Genomic DNA, 17,253 nt, shown 5'->3' with positions numbered 1-17,253 from the left:
ACAGTCAAAATGAGGGAAAATATTTTTGTAGTAAAACTCAGAACCTTTAAACAGTTATTTTCATAGCTCATTTGTTTGAGCTGCATGTTTCACTTCACACTACAGTAGGGCATCAACACTGCATTTCTCATGTAACATAGTCCTTATCCAATAACGGTACTAGTACTTAAAAAAAACATGGTTCTGCTTTGATCAAGGAACTGATCAGTATTAATTGACTGCAGGCATGGGAGACTGCTTTTGGAAAGTAGCTTTCAGAAAACATGCTATTTTGAAGCCAGTGATTTTATGTATATAAATTACAGATTATGCATTGCCTCTTCAAGTTGAAAATGAGAAAACTTGGTTCAAGTTATGACAAAACTCTACTGAGCATTTCTTAATTTTAATCTCATTTTCATGGCTGTGCATACTATAACGGTTTATATTATTACATGCAATTACACACTGGTTTGTGATGATTCTTAAAGCCATTAGTCCTAGATTAATTCACAGTTGTATAAGACACTGTGGAACATCAGAAAGACAATGCCTTCCTGAGGTTATCATATGTTAAGTATAAGATTTGGAGTGAAGGATAAAGGTAATTTAAAACCAGCTCTTACAGTCTCTTATTTTCCTTCCTATACATACTCTTCACAGCAAACATTGCAAACATTCACTCTCTGGCATTTCTGTGATTGTGCTAAAAGATAGGCTTTGTCTTGTGCTGCTTAGCAACTTAAAGATTTCTGAAGGTAGTTCTGAGCACAGAGGTGTAGTCTCGTTCCAAAAGCTGCTTATTCAACCTTTTTTTTTTTTTTTAGTGGCTATTTTGTTAGGTAGTTACAGATATTCCTGGACATGGATTTACAACACAAATATCATGCTAAGCTCTTCTGTTTTATTAACTGGCACAGTAGAAGGATAAAATATCCAATCTGTGGTTTTTTTCATCCTATGTTAAAGCAGAGTAAACTAAAATAAGTGTTTTTGTTACAATAATTAAACTAAAGTTTTGAACTGTATTCTGGACTGTGACATTTTTCTTGGCGAAGAGTACTCCCTCATAGGAGATCTTGAGGAGGTATTTTTGATTCTGCTGCTAGCTCACATTCACTATTTCTTGCCAACGATAATATTTGATTTTGCTCATGTTGAATTTTCTGATATTATGTCTGTGTATAAATGTCATAGTCATACATGAGAACGTAAATGTGATATGGAACTAATTTTCTATCATCTGTGAATGGGTCTAGTTGAAATTGTGACTTGTGTTTGAATGAAGATGTCTTAATTTCTTATGGCTGGAATATTAGATTATGAATGTGATGACAGTAAGGAGCAATAAAACAATCCACATCCCTGAAACCACACAGAAGAGGCTCCCAGCAGCACTGTATCTTTCTCTACTGTTTCTCCTCTCTGCCTGGAGAGGTGGAAAGGTAGTTATTAGAATATTAAACTAAAAAAAGAATGTATTTTAGCATTACGAACGAGACAACTCCACAGTATTGAAAGACTTTGATTAGAGCAGCTTAATCACTCCATAGACTGTAGTAACTATCCTAACGTCTCTTTAATCCTATTTTCTAAATACTTTTGCTGAATGTTTAACAGTACTTATATCTCTGACAGCCGTAATGGCTGCTCTGGCACCATTACAGTTCACACTGTCTCTTTCTGAAAACGTTAAACTTTGTAGAAAGTTAAGAACCCATTAAAAGGAGTGTTATAACCAAAGAAAGTAACATGCTCTGAACATAGGGCTGCAGGTGCTGATGTCAGTAAGTTTTTCATGTATTATTTTGCATTCTGGTGTATAGATAGATTTGCTGTTGGAAATTCATACAGTTAGGTCTCAGCTGCTATCCCCCACAAAAAATTATTTATCTTAAAAAGTATCCCATTTCAGTCTTCTAAATGTAGTCCTTAATAATAATAATGAAAAGGAAGTAAACTTATCTGGCTTTGTTTTACTTTGGTTTTTTAAGCATACAGTGATTCCTTACATTTGCACAGCGGTCTGCTGCCAACATGGGATGGAAAAAATGCACAGCAGTCTGCTGCCAAAATGGGATTGGAAAGTAAATAGTGAAATAAATAGTAATGTTTGAGATAAGAGAATATGGAACTACAGCTGATCCTTTAGATGTAACAAGGATAGGGGCATCAGTAAGAACGTTTGTTTTAAAATTAATACATAAAACAGGTATACTCATTTCAGAAAGCTACTTTTAGAGGTACATAATTATTTGGAAATCTCCAAAACTTCCACCTGCAAAAAAAAGCGTGATAGCAGAGAAGAGCCTCAAATAACGATCCCCTTTTATTGTAATAGTTAAGAAACTAGAAGGAAAAATTAAAAGGAATGCTTTTTTTTTTTTTTTGTAATCTGAAGGTTCTACTAAATCTGATGAATAATTTTTTAAATGTTTGAAGTTACTAACATAGTTGTTAGCAAAGGATTTGTAACTGGACTGAGACAGTTTCACTAACAGAATAAGGTCAGTTTAAGATGTGGAGTTAAGATGTGGTTAGTGAAAGAAATGAATTTGAGTGCAAACTGACACTGAAGTAGATAGGTGGTATTGTGACAAGTTTGTTTTGCAGGCAGGCAAACTGTATAGGAAAGAACAAAATGCAGAAATTCAGAGAGAAAGTCAGAATTCTTTGCCTATTTTTTGTGGAAAGAATCCAGATGACCTTTGAACTCTTAACACTTTGTGGCAAGAATACATCTGACAGAGATGTGAAGGAAGTGGCAGTGGTTTGGAAGAATATTGGGTTAACAAGAGCAGTCTGAAAATGGTTTGTTGATGAACCAATTGCTAGGTTGGTTGCAATGGTTTGTTGATGAACCAGTTGCTAGGTTGGTTGCACAACATACCAAGTTGTGGCAAGATATTGGAGATTGCCTTCATACGTCATGGAAAAAGTGTAAGAACAGATCAAAAGAATGCCATTTGAGTGCTTTGTGTTCTGTTGTCGTGAGCATTTGGAGATGTATGAGCAGCTGAAGGTCACACTGAGGCCAGGGGAGATGAGCAGAAATTTAGTACTGGTATTTTGTTAGTGCACTTAACTGACTCTATTTGACCCTTTGCTGTCAAGTAGTTAGGAAAGAAATGGAGCAAAATAACGTAAATCAATATTTCTGTATTGTTTTGTGATTACTTTAAAATCTGTGGTCAACAGTCTACAGCTGGCACAGTCAGGCACTGCAGGCAGCTAAGGATTAGCAACAGATGCACCTTCACCAGAAAAGTTCTTGTATTTAAGACAGAAAGATGATATTTGAAGTTATTGCAGAATACTATGAAAAAAACACTTGATTATCAGGGTTCAAGGTATTCTCCATGCAAATTAATTAAGGTTAAGCCTTTCCTCTAAAATGCTTTTAATTATATGAATAAAACCCAATGAAATTTTTACTAGTCAGTTTGGGGAATGATGTATAATACAAACTGGGAAAAATACATCAATAATATGAAAAACAAAAGCAACAACCATTATACCCTCTACCATTAAAGGAACAGACACATGAGAATTGTGCTGTACCATGAAAATTTTAGGAAACTGCTTCTTCAAACATCCAAGAGAAATAGTTATCTTCATCAGAAAAACGTGTTAGTATTTTTTTGTACAACTGTACAAAAATACTAATACACAATTGTAGAAAATGAAAGTAAATAAAAGGATTGGAGTCCCTGAAAATTTTTAAAAGATATTTTTTTTACTGTTGAGAACAGACTAAGAAGGTGCCTTGCACCAAATGTAGACATCTTGTTTCCATTCTGTCTCTTTCTTGCAACTGCTAAGGGTCCATACAGCCATACCGCTCAAGTAGAGCTTTAAGTTCAATGTTAAGAACAAAAATGTGAACTTCCCTGCAAGAGGAAAGAAATGCAGCTTTGCTTAGCTTCATAGGGCCAGTATGATTTTGATCCAGCCCTTCAAACAGCTTAATCTGTGTAGCTGAGGAGATGCTACACTACTGCAGGTTTAGACTGAACACTCGGAAAGGACTTTTTTTTTTAATTACTTCTCCTATCAACATTGATGATATAATTATATGCTTTCTTGCAGACCAGGCAATAGTTTGTAACCCCGTGCATCAGCTGTGTTTGTAAGAGCAATTCTGAGTTATGTACAAAGACTGATGTACTCTTTCTTCCAAGTCACTCACTCTCAATACTGGTGAAGCAAACAATTTTAAATATTAGAATAAATAAGTGAACTACATTATGTGGTTTGTTGACCTATTTTTATATTTTGTATTTTTGTAGTTTTTTATTTTGACCCATTCAAATTAAAGAATGTTGTAGGACATGTTCCTTGTGGACTTCCACAAAGGTGGTTGGTTTTTTTTTGTTCTGTTTTGTTTTTTAAGCTCATTAGCACACTGGAATTTCATGAAAATAGGTTCCAGTCCCTCTCCTTCTTCCACCGTGTAGATTAAAAGAACCTCATTTTAATTTTCTGTGGTATATTGTTTGAATGTCTCATGTCCATCACAAAATAACACTGTTGGAAATGCACTGTATGCTGGAGAAAGAATAGAGGCAGTTCTTGAAGTTCTTGTGCAGGAATCTGCTGTGTCTTGCCTCCATTTTTAGTTCTCAAATTTTTTTCAGCTCAGCAAATAAAGCAGTATCATAGCCCCAGTATGCAGTGGCTTAATCCCATTAAGTATTCTTTAAAAGAAAATATTTATCTATGTTTATAACATCAACTTTGACACAGGAGAGTGGAAAATTCTGTCAAAATAGTGTGCATTTAACAAAGAAATTCATACTGCAGAATTAATGTACTTTTTGTTTTCTTCTGCGTAGCTTTTTTTTCTTTTGGTTGCTCCCAGTGGCACGTAATCAGGTAATCAAGACTTGTCATAAGTGGGTTAACACTTATGAATCATCTGCAAAATATTTTGTTTGAAAAGCTTTTTATGCAATTCTGACTATTGGACTGATTGTGGTAGTGTTATTTTTGTCTAAGAACCTCTGCTAGTGTACAGATCACAAGAGTTATGCTAATGAAATAAATCTTTCTCTGGATCTCACATTGCAGTGAACAGACTACTTAAGGGCAAATGAAAGGCATGTGGCAGGTGTAGCAGTATTTCCCCAGAAGGCTGCAGTTGCATGTGTCTTGCAGGCAAGTGGTGTGCTGTTAGAACAATATTAATAAGAGTAAACACACTTGAGCAGCCCCAAACCTTTCAGGAAGTGATAGGCAACTGATTCACGTTGTACTTTAAATAAGCCCAGGACAAGGACTACACTTGTCACATAGCTTCGCAGCATTGTGTCTGTTGTCGGAAGGTTTCTCCAGTAAGAGAAAGCTTTGGGAGTCCTACAGATGTTGAAATCTCCTTTTTCTCTTCCCCACTTTACTTTCTCTGCTAGCTGGAGAGGCACCTACTGACTACAGAGCTGTGGACATATGAATATAAATGCTCCTTTTTGCACACCTTTCAGTGCATCCAGGTAGCTGGTAGACTCTCTCTACCTGGCAAGCTCAATGAGAGAGGAAAATATCATAAAACATACCCAGCCTATTGGGGCACCTGGTAGAGCTATTTAGAACACAGCAGATTCCTGACTCTTTCTGAAAATGTTACTGTATGTTCATCTAGTATTACTACTACTTTTTCTCTCATTTTTAAGAATTTTATTTACATTTAATTTGAGCAAAACAAAGGAAAAATGATATGGTTTACTAACATGTTAGTAAAATGTCTTCTATTTCAGAAGTAGATATTTCTGATATTTCTTTTCTTTCTCTTTTATTTTTTCCCTGTCAATATATTATTGTTATAATTAGCTTCTTTCTATGGGTATTTCTGAAGAGATATCCAGCTAAAATACTAATGCAAACAAATTGGCTGATAGATAAGTTATGGTAAACTAATTATAGCATGCTGAGTTCATTGGGTAATACTGATGGTATTAAAAAGTTTTGCTTTGCTTTTTATTCAATCAGAAGAAAGAGAAAATCATTAATTTTCTGTGCGTATGACAAATTGATTACACCTAAAAATACTTGAATACCAGTTTTAATCTTTTTATCTTTTTCATACTGTTGCATGGACACAAAGTTATACTAAAGGCCATCAGGCTTCTAAAGCTGTTTCTTTCATGGGTAAATAAGTAATTTTGTCAGGAGATCAGACTAGCAATTTAAGTTCAGTTAAAGTGCCTAGATTTACACATTCTCTCTTCAATTTCCATGTTTTAACCTTGTATCCCCTGTGAAAGGCTGTATTCCAAGCAGTAGTGTTCTCTGGAGACCAACAGATTTTTAAAATTCTATGTTAGTATTAATAATTGAAGATAGTATGGGTAGGATGCAGGTTATGTAGGCCTTCTGCTTGAACTGTAAGAAAGCATTCCTTCTTATCTGTCTAAAGGATGCTATCTGTGTTTTAGTAATTGATTTTTATTTTTCACTAAGAAGAGCAGTTGATTCTTACCCAGCCTTAAAGGAAATTCTCAGACTTTGAAACCGTTCCTGTGGAAAACAAGTCTAAAATGCTGTTTCCTGACATGCAAATAAGTGCTGGGATGTACAGTAAATGTCACAAAGGTATTACTTCAGGACATAGTTGAGTAACTTCGCATAATGAGTCCTACTTCTGATTGTCTAATTAGTTATGCATAGCTGTAGCAATGCAATGCTATGCCGCAAATAGAAATATTTTGTCATAATTTACTTGATTACATGTGTATGGCTGCTGTCTGTAGTAAGGTTCCTCTCTTTCTAATGACCAATGCCACAGGCCTCTAATGATTATTACAACATTTTTTTAATGCAATTGTATCAGCTCTACATGTGAATGAATTTCTGAATACATCAGTCATCACATTTGAAAAAGGGATCCTAACGTGAACAAAATTTTCCACTTCAAAGTAAAAATATTGATCTTGTCTTCCTTTCAAGTGTTCTTTGGCTTACTGAGAAAGCCACAATAACTTTCAAACAAAACTTGAGACAAGCTTGGTAGTCATCCTTTTGTTCTCATCAAGTAGCAATAGTCATCTTCTGTTTGCCTTGATTCCATCTCATGAATGTCTGACTTTGTTTTTCTTGGTAGGTCATAAATTTCCACAAAAGTATCAACTGTCACACTGTGAAGAGGGCCAATAAGTATAATTGCTAATGTAGATGGAATAGGAATTCTTTCTGATGCTTACTTCATCCTTAGTAAAACTGAATAGTAAATGCAAAATCAAAATTGTCCCATTTCATTTCTGGCCTGACATTTATTGGCATATATAAGACAGGAAAATCAAGAAAAGTAAATTACATCTAAGGGTACTCTTCTTTCTTAATTCTGTTGTGCTCCTATCAAGCTCTTTAAACTGAGTCTTGCAGTGTTCTGAAGTGACATGAATGAAAATGTTCTCAAGTGACATTGCCTTTTGTCAAGACTTGTCACCACCAAGAAAGATCAGAAATGACTTTCTTCCGAGAGTAAGAAAACCTGGAACTTCTGGGGGTGTTAATGTAATAGTGCTAAGACTTACAATATGCAATCGACTTACCAAAATTTTGTGAAGAGGTTTAAAATATTGCACAGGCCCACCCTTCCCTTTTGGTCTGCCAAGACTATGAATTTGGCAAACTTACAGGTGGAGAATATGTTAAAGATATGAAGTTGAGTGCTGTTTTTGAGAATTAAGACACTTTTTTTTAATCAAGTCTCCTAAATTCTCCGTGGGAGTAAGATCAATTTATCATTTGTCATATCCAGATGGTAAGTAAATGAACAGTTTCACCATTGGGCTTGCTATCCAAACTATTCCTAGAGGAATATAAATGAATGCATCACTTACAGTGGCCATATGGTAATTCAGAAGATAATTTCATGTTCTGGTCATTATACATCATCTTCTATATTGCACAAACCTTTTCTGGCTTATTTTGGTACAACATCTGAAGTAATAGCCACAGAAGATTAAGTGTGAATTTGAGGATTTACTCAACATTTTAGGGAATTTAAACAGAATTCAACCATAGTGTTTCTAGCAGAGCAAAAAATGATGCGTCTGTAAATATTTGTCTGTGGAACTGGGAAACATAATCTAATTAATTATCAGGAGATCTGTTCTAATGAGAGATAAATTTGCATTGTAACACCGTTCAAAAATTTAAATAAATGGAAATTGTACTCCTTTTCTTTGTATTGATTTATATTCATTTTTGTTACCTATAGAATTGATAATGTGTTCTAGAATTTGTTTAATTTCTATCTCTACCATCTACCTAAAATCAACCTGGTTTCCAGTTTTATCGTATTTGTAGTATTAACAATGGTTGCAGATATTTTATTAGGAGATGTATCAAAAGATGAGTACATCTATCATACGTTCTGTTCACTAAGAAGTCTCTAGGGCTTGATGCTACAGGTGAATTTTTATGCTGCCTATTTTTTCATTGGTAAAGGAAATGAATATTGGTAATTGTTTTTGTAAGCTCTAGGAACATATTTTTTCTCGGCTGTCTATAATGATGATGCAAGATTCTTGGGACATATGAAACAGAACACATAATTTTAATATATTTATCAACCACTTAATTTCACTAAACTCTTTCAATCTGACTGTGGGAAGATGTGTTAAGAGATAGCTAGGAGCCTGCTCCTATTGGCCTTTCTCATCTGACACTTTTTATAAGATCAATTGCTTCTGTTGATATGAAAAATATCAGTTGCTCTGTCTGAGAATGGCTAGTAATGTGTTGGGTTTTTTTCTATATCCTCTGCAATAAAAAAAAAAAAAAAAAAAAACCTAGAATTTGTTGTAAAAATGAAATTGGAAGTTCCAAGCTACTTGGAGCTCAGACCCATAGTAAAACGAACAGTGTGAGATTTTTAAAGTGACTGTTTAATGATAATGTGACAGAACTTCCGGAGAATTGTGAAAGATGTCTGAAGCAATTTAATTTAAATCAAAAGCTATTTGCCACAGGTTGTTTGTTTTCTGGAGAGCAAGATAACAGTCCTGTAGCAAGTACTTGAGAAAATCATCCTTCATTATATGCATCTTTCAAAGGGAAAATTACATAAGCAGCTGTCTAATCACTTCCTACCTTGATTGTGATTTATTTACTTACATACCTGCTGTAATTTATACACAAGAAGATTTGAGCCTTTTTTGTAGCAAAATTGATGAGTGCATATGTAATATAAAAAGTTTTAAACTGAAAGAGGATGACATTTAAAAGACCAAAATTTTAAAAAACATGTAATTTTTTCTGCATATATATCCAAATGTCAGGCTCTTTATGAAAGCACCCAAGGCCCCAGGAAGAAATTTTTGAGATTTTTTTTAATATGCAGTTTTGAAATCACTTTAATAACTTTCAGATTCTGTTCTTCTGTTTTTATAATGTCTCTCTCCCCCTTCTGACTGTACTCCATTTCTTCCCACATAATTTCTGATTGTCTGAACCACACAGCATATTCAAAATTCATCCATTTGTGTAAAGTAAAGTAAGCATTTCAGGTAATTACTACCTTTTTCCTCTCCCAGCTACTTTCAGAAGCTGTACATTCTTTATAACTGTAGTAAAATTTATTTCTAGGCCAATGACAGATATAAGAGCTAATGTATTACTTTATTAAATGTACTAATTAGCATTATTTTTGTCTAGAGCTACAGTAATTGGATAAAATCTTTCCCTGCTGAGATTATTTGAAAAACTAAACTTTTATTGACTTCATCTGGGCCTTCATCCATTAAAAGAATGAAATCTTCTAATTTCATCTAAAATATACAGAAAATCCTAACAAAAACAGCTCTAGGCAATTTTAAATGTTACCAAAATTATTTCTTCTAACCATACACAGAATATTTAGCTTGGGCAGCTAAACACTGTCATGGTACTGTACTGTACAATGTTCATATTGCAAGAGAAGCTGTGAAGTGTCTCTATATTTAACTTGTCTATCATTTTAATTATGCAGAGCTTATTCACCCTTCATTTATTGATATTAATAACTACATCTCATGTTTTGGAGAGAACAGTGTGAAAGAAGTTCATGAGTAGTATAGTGCTAAAAAAAAAAAAATCAGCATCTGTCTCATCTCATATTGCATTAATCAGAAAAGTTATATACAGCTTCCAAAGTCAATGGCTATTCTAGAAAACTTGTCCCAGGCTGCCACAGGAAAATAGATTCTGGTTTTGAAACGCCAGAGGAGCTCCAATGACAGCTGAAGGGAAGCATTCTCTGTGGGTTGGTTGTGTTGTCAACTTGAAATGTATTTCTGACTTTCAAGTACTTGGTTATGAAACAAAAACAATATTTTATAATATTTGGGGAAAGGAGAGTAAGGACTGATGCATAACTGTTCTTTTGCGATGACTTTTGTGTTACAGCCTCTCATGACTTAAATGGTGTATCAAACTGGTGCTGCTAAAATTTCAATATCAATTACATATTGTCTGTCACTATAATAACACAGAGCAAAACCCGTGTTTATATTTTCATAAAAAATGTCTGAAGAGAAATTAATGTCAGGAAATCAATAACTCAATCTCTCTATATTTAAGTGTATTCAATAATTAATCTTTTCTTTTTATAGTGAACTTATCCTGTCTAGCATTGATATTAATGCATCTGGAGATTGGGAGTGTCTAGTCAACAATTCCTATGGAAATAGCACTAAACATGTAGAAATTGTGGTACTGGAAATGGCAGCACCCTACTGCCCTGCAGAAAGAGTTATTAACAACAAGGGAGATTTCAGGTATGAATTCCTGGTTTTAAGTGTGTTGATACAGATATGGGCAATATCTATGTTTACATGATGCTTTAGAGTCAGGTACAAAGATGTCACTTATATTTCTTGTCACTGTCATGTAATAGAGTAGGAAGGAACAGCACTGTGTGATCATTATGGGAAATGACAGATAGTGTTTGAAGAGTGGCAGTGGTTTGTAAAAGTCTGAGAATCCTTCTAATTCCTCAGTGCAAGTTTATGGAAAATTTCAGAAGGTGTAGGACCTTCACTGCTAAATGGATGAGGGTTAATAGGTTTTTTTTTGGACTTTTCTCAGTTATAGAATATAAGAACACTACATTAATGCATTAGAACTTTCTTAATCTATTCCAGTTCTGCTACTTTTGTTCACATGAGATTAGAAGTAATAAATAATAAAAAGAACTGCTATTAAAAAAAACTGCTAAAAACAATCAAAATAGTAAGTATGACTTGGTAAAACAGATCATTAGAGGTGAGCCTAAGGACGCGCAGTTCTATTATATAACATGATTAGAAAGCACATCCATCCTGCTATCTGAATGTTATCATCTGCACAGTATTGTTGACTAAATGCAGTTTTTGTTTCATCTTAGTTTTATCACTGTGTCTTAGTGGGGTTTGTTTTTGTTTTTAGACCCTCCCGAAACTGTAAAATTTAGCATTGTTTTCAATTGGTTCTAAAATACTTCAGTGATATGCATAAAGCTCTTAAACAAAATATCATTACTTACTTGACAATAACACTGATGTATGATGGCATTCCCATTGAGAAATCAGGAAGGTAATTTGTTACCATGTGAATTATAATAAGAATTCAACTTGACTAGTTAATTAAAGGAAAAGTATCTGAGAGAGGAATCTTCTCTTAAACACTAGAACTTTCTACACATACTTCTGACTTGAATACCTCTCCTCAATTTTAATACTTCAAATTAGGTCCTCTGTAAAAATATATGCATTCTATCAGATAATACATACTGAATATTTTTGATGACATCTTTATGAAGTACATGCTCTTTCCATACAGCTACATCCTTTTCTAAATAAATATATAAATCCTACAGACTAGCACCAGGGGCATTTTTGTCATTACATATAAATCAAAAGGATAGAAGTGCCCTTTTCCTATTGATCACCTTTCCAGAAGTCCATATACATTTATTTTTAAGATGTACATTTAAGGGATGCTGAATCCGTAGATTCCTTTGGCATTTGAGAGGAATGAATTTAGAATTATAGAGAATTTATCAGTCTCAAACCTAGCATGAGTACTTGAAACTATTCCTAAAGTTTATCCTCAGACATGCAGCTATGTCACCAGTAATTTTTCTTAGAAAGGTCTTTGAAGTTTTCATAACATAGAAAGTAGGTAAGTAAAAAGAGTTGTAGTACAAAAGCAAAGCTGGAAAGAACAGTTCTTTTATTGGGGAAAAAATGAAAAAATCATCAGCAGTTTTAGAAGCATGGTTTTTCAAGTTCACCAGCCTGGGTGGTATTTATAATTGCACAACTGCCATCAGGATTAGGCACTGTGAGTCACACTGAACTGGCTTTAAGTAATCAGATTTTTTTCTCTGTGGTGGCCACATTTTGCTGATATTTTGTTTTGCAGCTCACTATAAGATAATTCTGAAATTCAAAGTTATGTTACATAATGTTATAATTGCTAATCATAAAGACCAGATTCTGCTACCTGTGTTTAAGAGTCAGTGTGCTTTAGTTTCAGAATAGTCTCTTCAATTTTACTTTTGAGGTAGGGTGCTACTCTGTGGCCCAATTGAATTAATGCTGATATTTTACTAAAATAGTATTTCAGTTCAGAGGCAAGAGGAGCATATAATAATACTATACAGTGTTGTTTTGGTTTTTTGTGTGATGATCCTTATATGTTTCATTTTGCTCCAAATGATTATACATCACATGAATTTCTCCAATGTGGCGCATAAAAATACTTCTTACCTCTTCCATTTTGAGACTAAGAAAACATACAAACCTAGCCACAAACCTGCCACTCTATTATGTAACAGTGTCAAAATGGATCTGTGTCTTTTAAGTAACAGGAACTAATCTGTATGTGTGAGCAAGGGTTGATTATCAAGGTGTATGTCAGTGGCAGGCAGAATTTTTTTTAAGATTGGTTGGGCTTCAGTCGTTACATCAATGCAATTAAAGTTAAAACCACATCCTTTCCAAACATGTTGATGGCACACTTCTGGTTTTGTCTGATTTTTTTAACCTGATCTTGCTACAGCCATACTAGCCTGAAAATCACCATGGATTTGTACCCAAAGGAATAGATTGCAGTTGCATGGTTAAAGAGAATGTGGCAGATATACAAGAGATTAGTATTCATAGTAAGCCCCTGAGATAAATATAACAATTCTGGTTCCTCTCGACTTACTGTTTCTTTTCAAAAACAATTTTGCCATCACAGTAGGTAAATCTCATATACGAAATACTTAATTTTTGAGATCTAGCTCCTTCTTCCTCCACAAGACATACCCTCTGCTTGGATCATGTCTATTGACTTCTGATACATTCAGGAACTTTTGCTTCTCTAGGCTTGGGGGCAGAAAGGGCTTTGTAGAAGTAGGTCAAAATGAAAAGTATAAATTGTCAATCTACATTTTGAGCCTTTACCTTCTGCACCATTTAGTAATACCTGTTTTCTTCTTGATGAGTTTCTGCTCTGCCTTATGCAATCTTCATAGGTGAAAGTAGGGAAAATTCCATTCATTTATTTTTCTTCAACACCAACCACCTTCCTAGAATTAATGTAGAATTAATGTGTGACTAGCCAGACTCAAGCTTGTATAATTTCAAGATTTTCATGGAAACAAAGTAATCCATTATAGAATGTGATGAGGTAAAATTTAAAACAGCCTTTTTTTTTTTTTTTCCCCTCATATATCATGCATATTGTTGCTATATTGTCAGTTGCCTTTGAATAAGAAGTTTTGTATTTTAATTTTTTGCTGCCCTGCTGTTCACAGATGGCCCAAAACTTTGGCTGGAATAACTGCTTACCATCCTTGTCTTCAGTATTCATTTAACTCCATTGCCTTTCACAATGGTGTAGAAGAGTCTAAGGCATGGCGTAAATGTAATCGAACTGGACGCTGGGATGAAGAAAACTATTCTGAATGTCCTTATTCACAAGAAATAACTCAAGTTCTTCATGCTTTCAGTCAGGTAACACTGAAATCCATGGCTTCCTTTCTGTAGTACTGATTTTATGAGATAGCTTGCAAGAAAATGTTTGTTCAGCCACAAGTATGGGATAGCTGGACTTTGAATAAAATGTTGGCCTTTTTTTTTTTTTCTTTTTTCTTGCAGTGGTTTTGGTAATTGATGGTGCGATAGGAACATGCAGTGCACAGTATCTATTGCCTTTAATATTTTTCTTCTTCTGGGTGTCTGGAGTCTAGATGGCCATTAATAACGTTAGCAGGGTCATCTCTGCTTCACTACAGTTCCTTATTTACCTACCCCTCATGCATTTTTATCAGAAAGACATTAATTTCGCTTGAGGTTCTATATCAGGGTTTTGCTCACTGAAGTTCGTTTTCCCACTGTTGTTGTCCCATAGTATATTTAAAAGAGCTGCAGAAATGAGACCAAAGTGTCTTTCTGATATCTTCCAGGGCAAAAACAAACAAACAAAAAGACCAAAACCAATCAAACAGACAAACAAAAAAAAACTCCCAAACAGTATTCAGTGGTTTCTTATGGATAAGTAAAAGAGAGGATGTGATTAAAAAAATAAAATAATAATAATAATAATAATAATAAAGCATATGGGTAGAAATGTGAGAGGAACAAAAGAGTGTAACAGTTAACAGTGAAGAGCGTGGAGAATGGTACTGATCTGTAACCGCCGTACTAACATTTACCACTTTCAGGTTGCTTGATGATTTCTTCCTAATTAATAGCACTAGATACCATCATAGTAATTTTGTTTTTAAAGTATATTCCTATGTAAATAATTACTATATAAAGAGATCCAATGGAATTACACAATAATAATTCTGTGTGGAAGAAAGGTCATCTCTAGATTCCAGTAATCCCACCTGCTCAAAGCAAGGTAAGCTCTAAGGTTAGGTCAGGTTTCTCAGGGCTCTAACCACTTAGATTTTGAAAACCACTGAGGATGGCTGCACAATGTTCATATACCTATTATCCTCACCGTAGAAAAGGTTTTCCTCTTATTCTGTCCAGACTTCTTTCAGCAGAGTACCATTGTCTTCTTTTCTCCCACCATACTCCACTGCATACATGAACCCTGCCTGGCAGCGTTGTTGCTGTCACTGATGCAAAAGCAAGGAAAAGTTTTAGGCTGATAAAAATATTTTAAGGCCTGTTTGTTCCAGTCTAGAAAAATTAGACATGCAAATATTTTCAGTATATGTTGACATGTGGTGGTGTCTGGAGATGACAACAATTAAATCTGAGACTTAAGATAAAGTATTCTGACATTTATGTGTATGGTACTAACAATGCATAAGACTCAAAGTGAAATAATAGAAAGCATTATACAAATGGATGGAATCTCTAGTTTTTAGCAAAGAAAAAAGCCAGCAGATTCATCACACCAAGCAATTCTCATGTATTTTCAGATGCACATCAATTTGACGACTGTACTTGAATTTTCCCGCCAGCTGACAGCCTACACAAGAGGTGCTTCCCACTTTGCGGATAAAATGGATGTAATATATTTGGCTTATATAATGGAAAAGTTAATTGTCTTCGTGGATGAAGTTGAAGATGTAAGATATCTTCTGTATGCTGAAAGTATCGTGTAGAAGTGAAGTCTTCACATATGGCCCTGTTCTTAATGTATGCAGGCACACACTGACGCTTCTAAAACTGCTTGCCTGGTATTCAGCCACAAACATTCCGCATATGCTGCTATGTCTTTCTTTATGTCAGACAGCTGAGCCATCTCATCTGACTGACAAAAGCATTTGTGCTAAGGAATAAGAACTGCTTTTCAATAAGACACATCCTTAATTTTTTTTCATTTTTGTTTTCACTATGACTAATGTTTTAGAATGAACTCAAAGTGCTCCTCAAACTAGGCATTTTTTTTTGCTTTCATATAGAAGTTCGTCATTGTTTTGTTTTCTCCCTTTCACCAGGAGATTTTAACTGAGTTTTGAAAGCATGTAGCACTGTATATGAAGAGAAGAAAATGTGCCTTTTAAGTAAAAATTTCCACATGAACTTTTAGCATAATATATCCCATTTTTACAGGGAAATCTAACAAGAGTTGTGCAAGTCCCACAGGAAAAATAGTTTTTTACAGAGAGCAGCAACGTTCACCATAGTTTTTACTGTTAATTTTCAGAGTGTCTGCTTTCATAAGATTTCATAACTTGTAATTTTTGTACACGTGATAGCTGTTGTTAAAACATTTGTCGTCTTTGGTTTGGCAACGTTCATTCCATTCTTACTCTGGGAGTTGTAACAGTTAACATTTTAGTATCAATTTGAGAAAGCCTCCAACTTCAATTTCATCATCGTGTGCTAGACCTAAAGTGTATTATTAAGGGCTCTCTAAGAGTCGTGTTTCAAAGCTACAACTATGAAAGCCTCTTCCTTCAAAATCTTTTCTGGAAAAAAAAAAAAAAAAAAATCCAAAAAGAAATATTTGAATGTATCCATAAAGGCTCTTTATTTTTCTTGTACTAGCAGTTGATGCATTATGCATTAAAACTGAACTACATCTCTGATCTCCTAGTTGATTTGTTCCATCTTTAAAACAGGTTTCAGTTTCTGGTTTTCGGTATTGAAACATCTCAATTTCTGCCACTTATTTCTACATCTCTTACTTTGTAATCCCTGACTGTTTTCATAATTTAGGACACTGTCCTCATTTGTCTGTTTCCTTGTTTTATTTATATATATATATAAATATATATATTATATTTTATATATAATTTATATACATAAAATATATTATTATATATAAAAATATATATTTTATAAATATATAAATATATATATATATATATTTGTGATTTATCAATATAATTTTAAACATCTGCCCCAGAGGAGGTGACCCATTGTTGCTGTCACCACTCACTGCCTCACAGTGCTCATATCCACTGTTTGGTCTCTATAAATGTTCAGCAGGCTTTGATGAATGTCAGTGGGTGCCACTTTTTCCACAAGAAGGAGCATACCTTTGCTTCATATGCACTTCCATATCAGACATCATTTTGTCAGACTGCCCCTCTGCTGCCTTCCATTGCACAGCAACAAAATGTAATGGAATATTACAGGTTCAACCTTTCTGCCAATACGATAGCACCAGCATCCGCCACCGACATTGTGGACCAGCATAATAAAAAGGAGGCATTACTTTTGGAGCAGCCTTTGTACATTTTAATGAAAGTTAGTGGTACCTTGTCTCATGGGATTCATCTCTCAAAGCATCAACTGCTTTAAAGGACAGTTACCAGGATGATGTACACATATTAGTACCAAAATTTGTATTTTT

The 17,253-nt window shown here is 34.4% G+C and overlaps 1 protein-coding gene across 1 annotated transcript in view; it reads left to right on the top strand.

Annotated features, from left to right (window-relative positions):
- Positions 1–17,253, top strand: part of ADGRA1 (adhesion G protein-coupled receptor A1) — a 254,109-nt gene that overhangs the window by 122,602 nt on the left and 114,254 nt on the right. Inside the window, exons 8-10 of the mRNA XM_040702834.2 lie at positions 10,572–10,736; positions 13,745–13,943; positions 15,368–15,517. Of these exons, the coding sequence (XP_040558768.1) occupies positions 10,572–10,736; positions 13,745–13,943; positions 15,368–15,517 (514 nt within the window). The remainder of the gene's footprint in view (positions 1–10,571; positions 10,737–13,744; positions 13,944–15,367; positions 15,518–17,253) is intronic.

This window comes from Gallus gallus, chromosome 6 (genome assembly GCF_016699485.2).
Source record: "Gallus gallus isolate bGalGal1 chromosome 6, bGalGal1.mat.broiler.GRCg7b, whole genome shotgun sequence".
Classification (NCBI taxonomy): Eukaryota; Metazoa; Chordata; class Aves; order Galliformes; family Phasianidae; genus Gallus; species Gallus gallus.
Note: the sequence above shows the minus strand (reverse complement) of the source record. Positions and strands in the feature narration are given on the sequence as shown.